The 7,264-nt window shown below is 57.1% G+C and overlaps 1 protein-coding gene across 1 annotated transcript; it reads left to right on the top strand.

Moving 5' to 3' along the window:
- The first annotated feature begins 3,199 nt into the window (after positions 1-3,199).
- On the top strand, positions 3,200-6,347 carry C2CD4D (C2 calcium dependent domain containing 4D). The gene is made up of 2 exons (XM_038562275.1): positions 3,200-3,991; positions 4,268-6,347. The coding sequence occupies exons 1-2, from the start codon at positions 3,200-3,202 to the stop codon at positions 4,466-4,468; spliced, it is 993 nt and encodes a 330-aa protein (XP_038418203.1). The 3' UTR covers positions 4,469-6,347.
- The last annotated feature ends 917 nt before the right edge of the window (positions 6,348-7,264 follow it).

Raw genomic sequence — 7,264 nt, 5'->3', positions numbered from 1 at the left:
GCTAAAGTATCCACTTCACCTGGCTTGGCGATGTATGTTTTCTCATTGCTATGTCCTCGAGTCCAGCACATGCTTGGCACATAGCAGGTAGTTAGTAACTGAATGAATGAAGAAAGCCATGGAATCAAACTCCGCTGAATCATACCCTATCTCTGGACTTCTTATTATAGAAGCCAAAAATGTCTTGTCAAATCAAACTGAGTTGAGGTTTCTGTTTAGCGGAAGTGAGCTGAACTGTTGCCCATGTTATCTCACTTAAGCCTCATACCAATTCTGAGAGTTAGATATGTCCCTCTTCCAGATAAGAAAGGTGAACCCCTGAGAGATTAATTTCTGTTCCAGAGATCACACAAGCTAGTAAATCACAGACCCGAGATCCTCAACCCCTCCGACTGATGCCAAAGCCATGAGTTCTCGGCTGTAGCACTCCACACAGACCATCATCCCCAGAAAGGACACCCGGGCTGAGCTGAGTCAGGAGCCACAGGATCAGAGGACTGCAGGTCACCAGGGATCTCCACAAAAGAAACATTTGCCCTTTCAAGTATCAGATATTGAAATAACCATCTTGTTTCTTGCATCTTGTTGCTGTTGTTTGCACGCTTATTGTCTGTCTCTCCTCTCAGCCAGCTCCCCATTCTATGTATCCCTAGTACCTAGCACAGTGGATGGATGAATAAATTGATCCAAGTATGATTCTGCTTAATGTCATTAATTCATTTAACAAATCCAGACTGAGCACCTGCCTGTGCCAAGCACTGTCCTTATGATGCTTACAGTCTAGTAAGACATTAAGTAAATAGTCACATACAAAAATCAGAGAGGAAAATAAAGAAAACCTGTGACCAAGGCCAGAAAAGTATGGTGTGCTGTGACAGCATACAACAGAAGCCCCTAATTTAGATGGGAGGCTATCAGTGAGGCCTCCAGATCTGAAGGATGAAAGAGGGGAGTTGTCCCAGGAGAGGAAACAGTTTCTGCAAAGATCCTAAGCGGGGAATGAGCCGGGTGCTTTGAGAGACTGAGGGGTGGTGGGTACTGTTGAGGCTCTTGTCTTGCAAGTGGTGGCCTGTGCCTCCTAGGATCTGCCTGCAGGGAAGAGGAGGAGAGGCCCCCTCCCCGTTTATAGTTTAATACCCTTCTGCCAAAGACAGGGAGCACAGGCAGGCTTGTGCTTGACCCACTGATAGAACAGCTCTGTTTAAGAAAAAAAAAAAAAAAAAAAAAAAGAACAGCTCTGTTTGCAGCATCTCTATGTCCAGAAATCTGGATCCTGGTCACTTTTCTTTGGGCCAGTGTAGTTCAGAGAACTAGTCACTGCAAGTCACTCTGTCGAAGAGCTATTTTATTTTTATTTATTTATTTATTTATTTATTTATTTATTTATTTATTTATTATAGTCACCGAGAGAGAGAAAGAGGCAGAGACACAGGCAGAGGGAGAAGCAGGCTCCATGCACCGGGAGCCCGATATGGGATTCGATCCTGGGTCTCCAGGATCATGCCCTGGGCCAAAGGCAGGCGCTAAACCGCTGCGCCACCCAGGGATCCCCTATTTTTTTTAAAAGATTTTATTTATTTGAGAGAGTGAGCGAGTGAGAGAGAACAAACAAGAGGAGCAGCAGAGGGAGAGGGAGAAGCACACTCCCTGCTGAGCAGGGAGACAGATGTGGGGCTCCATCCCAGGACCCTGGGATCATGACCTGAGCTGAAGGCAGGCGTTTAACAGACTGAGCCACTCAGGTGCATTGGGATGTCTCCAGAACAAGGCGATGGGGGGCCAAAGCAGGAGTCCAGCAAGGAGGGCTTTGTAGAATATGCAGGCTGTGTGACCATGGCTAGGGTGGGACCAGAACAGCACAGAGGGGTGGAGGCCACTGCCCACTGATGACATCCTCCTTCTTCCGTTGTAGCCCTCCCAGGAGGCCAGGACCTAGGGCTAGCTTGCTGCTAGAAACCTGGAGGAAGGAGTTAAGAAGGCCAGGCTGATGAGCTGGAGACAGAGCTCTGTTTATCCAGGAAAAGAGGTCATACTAGGCACGGGAGGCCCCTGCCAGCTCCTCCCAGAAGGACTGGGCTGGGGGAGCAAGCTGGAAAGGAAGCTGCTCCCCTGTGGGCTCCGGAACACTCGCGGCCTCCGGGAGGCGGTGAAGCACAGGTGAGGCCTGCGCTCCGGGAGTCCATTCGATCCGCCCGTCGTGGGCTCGGACTCCCAGGCCCGCTGGCATAAGGTTGCGGCCCCGCGGGTGGGGCGCCGGGGTGCGGCGGCGGCGGCGGCTGCGGAGCCTCCAGGAGCCGGCCCTGGGGGTGGCCGAGAATCAATGCCGCCTTTGTGCTCAGTGGTTTCCCAGGGAGAGGAGTGGAGAGAGGGAGTGGCGGCCCAACGGCCTGTCCTGTCCGCCCTGCGGACTCCGCAAGCGGCGGCAGGGCGGGAGGCTGGGGCAGGCCAACCGGGGTTTGAGCTGGAGGGTAGTCTCTGACCCCCGAGAGGTGCGTCTCCTTGGACTGGCCCTGGGTGCTCGCAGGACCTCAGCCAGGTGTGCAGCGAGTGTGCTTCTGGCCTGGAGCTGCTCAGAAAGGAGAGGGAGGAGTGGGAGCGGACAGGCGGGGCAAGGGCCAAAGGATGGCTCGGTCTGCAGAGGCTTGCTCTAGGCTGCCGCTGTGGCTGCGGGGAAGACAGGCCCAGGGGCACCCGCGGGACCTTGGGAGAGAGTCTGAGTTGGAGATGGGGGAGGGAGGAGAAGATGAGCCTCCTGAGGGTCTCCCGGTCTCTTCAGGGGAGCGGGATGTAGCAGCAGGGGTGGGGCTCTCAGTCACTGTTTGTGACCTACAGATCTTTTGATAATTCGAGAATGTTCCTCCATTCTCCTAATAGTGGCCTAGAGTTCCAGGGGGTGTGTTGGGCCTTCTCACTCTTTAGTGAGTGGGCATCTTTGGCACTGATGGCAGGGTCTGAGATCTCGGGTGTCTTCGGCCTGCACCTGAAAACGTGCCTGTCCCGTGCCCCCCTCCGTTTCTCCGCAGACCCCCCGTTTTTCCCCCTCTGTTGGGGGCGCGTGCACCGCGGAGGGCCAGCGCCCGCCCACCTCCCCGGCCTCTCGTGTGCTCCGCAGGCCTCCCCAGGAACGCTGAACCTGCGCCCTCTCGGTCCGGCACTCGCAGCCCCGCCCCGCCGCCCCGCCGCCCCGCCGCCCCGCCGCATGTGGCTCTTGGAGAAGGCCGGCTACAGGCCGGGGCCGCCGGGGCCTCCCGCGCCGCGATGGGCGCCGTGCAGCCTGCTCCCTGCGCGCCGAGCCCCGGCGCCGCCCGCCCGCGCCTGTCCCAACGTCCTCACCCCCGACCGCATCCCGCGGTTCTGCATCCCGCCCCGGCTCCCGGACGCCGGCGGTGCCGAGCCCCCGGCCGGGCGCAGCCTCCCCGCGGCCTGCTCGCTGCCGCACCTGGCGGGCCGCGAGGGCTGCCCCTTCCTGCCCGAGAGCCCGCACACGCGCCGGCGCGAGTCGCTGTTCCACCCGCCGCCGCCGCGCCCCGCCCCCGCCGCCGCCAACGCCGCGCTCCCGCGGCTGCACGTGTCCGCCCCGGACCTGCGCCTCTGCCGCGCCCCGTCGCCCGAGCCGTGGCAGCCGCGCTCCCCGGGCGGGCCGCCGCTCTTCCACCCCGACGTCCTGTGCGGCCCGCTGCGGCCCGCCAAGGACAACGTGCTGCGCCTGGGGCCCCGCGGCGGGCAGCTGCGGCTCTCGGCCGAGTACCAGGCCGGGCCCGGGCGGCTGCGCCTGCGCCTGGTGAGCGCCGAGGGCCTGCCCAGGTCGCGGGCCGGGCCCGGCGGCGGCGGCGGCGGCTGCTGCGTGGTGCTGCGGCTGCGGCCGCGAGGCAGGCCCCGGGGCCAGCGGAGCCGCGTGGTCGGCTGCAGCGCCAACCCCATCTTCAACGAAGACTTCTTCTTCGACGGGCTGGGCCCGCCCGACCTGGCCTCCCGCAGCCTGCGGGCCAAGGTGCTGCACCGGGGCGCGGGCCTCCGCAGGGACGTGCTGCTGGGGGAGTGCGAGACGCCCCTGGCGGCCCTGCTGCCGGCCCTGGGGGGCGGGGGCGGGGGCGGGGGCGGGGGCGGCGCCTAGGTCCGGGGCGCGCAGGCGGCCGCTGTCTCAGCCCGGAGCCTGGAGACGGACGCCGGCTCTGCCCCCAGGAGGGCTCCTCCGGGAGTTGGGTCCCTTCCTTTCAGCTGCCCGGCCCGTATTTATTTTTGCTAATAAAACGTCTCTCCTGGGCAGGCTGGCTCCTCTTGTGGGCGCCCCACACCCAGATCTGCAGCCCACTTTCTGCCCACTGGCCTGACTACACCAGGGATGGAAGCCGCTCATCCCTGGTACCTGCTGCATGGGAGCGGCTCTCTAGCGCTGGTTCTCAGACTCGCACGGGCATTAGAACACTCGGCACCAGCAAGCCTGTACCCCATCCCCAAGAGCTGCTGAAGCTCCTTTAATAGGTCGGGGGTTCTGGAGACCCGGATCGAGTCCCACGTCGGCTCCCGGCCATGGAGCCTGCTTCTCCCTCCTCCTGTGTCTCTGCCTCTCTCTCTCTCTCTCTCTCTCTCTCTGTCTATCATGAATAAATAAATAAATAAATCTTTTTAAAAAAATAGGTCGGGGGTAGGTAGGTCCTAGGGCTTGGTCTCAAAGGGCCTCCAACCCTTCAGGGAGCTCTCTAATCACTGAGTCACTCCAGAAAAAGCTCAGTGACTGAAACCAACTTCCACCTCCCTCCGGGGATGGGGGTGGGGGGATGTCCTTGGGGCTTCACAGTGAAAATCAGCAGTCCCCTGCTCATCCACCTCCCCACTTGTACCCACATCTCTCCTGAGGACAGATGAAATGTCTGTGTCTTGAAAGTGAGTCAGGAGATGTCAGCTCACGATGCTGAGTTGGGTGTCCTCTCTGTGCTACTCTCATGGGTGAAGCTGCAGCCAATACTCAGAGCAGCATTTGAAGACCAAATGATAGAGATAAAATGTCCCAGGGATTGAGGTGGGAGACGTCCTGAGTGTGAGAGTTGTTCTCATCAATGCCTGAAAAAGGCTGCCCCAGTGAGGAGGAGGAGGGTGGCAAAGGAGATGGATAAATGTACGTCAGGATGCGTTCACCTCCTACCTGAAGGTCCCTGATGTCAGTAGTGATCTTCTTCTCTCTCCCTCTCCACCTTCTTCAGAGTTGGTTCCTGTTGGCTCAGACCAGGCTTAGAGAACGGAAGGAGAGAGAGAGAGAGGGAAGGACGGAGGGAGGGAGTGAGGGAAGGACGGAGTAGGGGGAGAGAGGAGGAGGAAAGCCCTGCGTGGGCCAGCCCAACTTCTTTCCCCCTCTCGCTTGGGCCCTTTCTTAGTTTCCATGGTGCCCTGAACCAGGGATGAGCCTGCTGGATCCTGATAAACCCCAACAGGTGTAATGTAACACAACATACACTTACTTCCCTGTTCAGATGGCTGGGATGCCTTCTCCCTCCCCTGATTGGGTACCCCCACCAGCCACCCCAGCCCAGGGCCAGGGCAACCTTGCTCCAGGTGTCCACCAGGTGGTAGCATTGACCAAACAATAATAAGTGCTGACAACTACAAGGATTAGCGCCCAGCAATTTGTCAACTTCTTCTTCCCAGCAACTCCCAGGAGGGCTAAGTACTATTGTTATCCAATGTGATGTTGCATTTCATTCCTATAGTGAGGAGTGATGCTAAGATTCGAACCCAGAGGGTCTAGCTCCAGAGTCTGGGCTTCTTTTTTTTAGATTTTATTTATTGACTTGAGAGAGAGACAGAGACACAGACAGAGGGAGAAGCAGGCTCCCTGTGCTCCCTGTGGGGAGCCAGATGCAGGACTCAATGCCAGGACCCCGGGGTCATGACCTGAGCCAAGGCAGATGCTCAACCACTGAGCCACCCAGGAGTCCCCAGAGTCTGGGCTCTTAATCTCCTCACTATAATATCCCTAAATGCCAGCTGCCACCTCTCAACCAGGTCAGTCTGGAAGGGGTCTCCTCCTTGCCTAGGATGACAGCGCTGCCATTTTTTCAGTCTGTGAAATCACCCATGGTTCTAGCCCTGTCCTCAATACTATCCTTCTACTTCAGCCCAAATCCCCCCTTGCCCCCGTCACAACCTGGGGTGAGTAACTGGATCTCATGCCTATTCGAAAGTCCCTGGAAAGAAATGTAGAGGTCATTTAACTTTCATTCATGCATTCCCTACACAAGGTAGGGAGGCCCCACTGAGGTGCCAGGCAGTGATCAAAACAGACACAGGGGGATGCCTGGGTTGCTCAGTGGTTTGGCGCCTGCCTTTGGCCCAGGGCATGATCTTGGAGTCCAAGGATCAAGTCCCATGTCGGGCTCCCCACAGGGAGCCTGCTTCTCCCTCTGCCTGTGTCTCTGCCTCTTTCTCTCTGTGTGTCTCTCATGAATAAAAAAAAAAAAAAAAAAAAAAAAAAAAAAAACAGACACAGGGATCAGAGAAGTTACAAAATAAGTAATTAAAATGTGTTAAAAAAAAGTTATTTGGTAATATGTTGTAGAGAAAAAGAAAGCAGGGAGCGGCATAAGAAAGGGGAGTCAGATAAAGAGAAGGGAAGACTATAGGAATGGAAAGAGGGAGGGATGAACCAAAACATCCTTTTCAACCACAGGACTTTGTACCCCGGTCCCATACCTTACTTGGATTATCCCAGTAATCATCACCATCGCTCCAGAAGCTTGGTACCATTATTCCCATTTTACTGACAGCTAGATCAGAGAGGTTAAGGAAACCTGCCTGGGAATGGCCTGGCTCCCCTGGATCCCCCACCCCACCCTGCTACTCCCAGGTAGGAATTCAAAGAGCAGTTTACTCAGTTCACAGCTGGGAGCTGTCCCCATGCAATGGAGGCCACAGTGTCCCAGTCCTGGAGGAACTTCCTGGCCAGCTAAGGCCAGGTAGTGCCCCAGGACAGATGAGGTCCTGGGAACCCATCCCGTGTGCACACTGCTATTCACAAGGCCTGCACAAGACCTGTTCACAGGACAGTTTCTAGTGTCCTCTTTGCACTGATGTGGTCACTGAAGACTAAGAAATAGTAGGCTGTGTTCTTATCCAAGTCTTTTGCTCCAAAAATCAGAGCTTGCTGCCTGTCAGCACTCCTTGCTGCGTCCAAGCCTAAGTGACAGGTGAGTGGTATGGGCAGGGTCACTATGGCAAGTTCAGGGCCAGGAGCTGGGGTCAAACTCCTACTGTTCCCTCCACCCACAGT

This window comes from Canis lupus, chromosome 17 (genome assembly GCF_011100685.1).
Source record: "Canis lupus familiaris isolate Mischka breed German Shepherd chromosome 17, alternate assembly UU_Cfam_GSD_1.0, whole genome shotgun sequence".
Lineage (NCBI taxonomy): Eukaryota > Metazoa > Chordata > Mammalia > Carnivora > Canidae > Canis > Canis lupus.
Note: the sequence above shows the minus strand (reverse complement) of the source record. Positions and strands in the feature narration are given on the sequence as shown.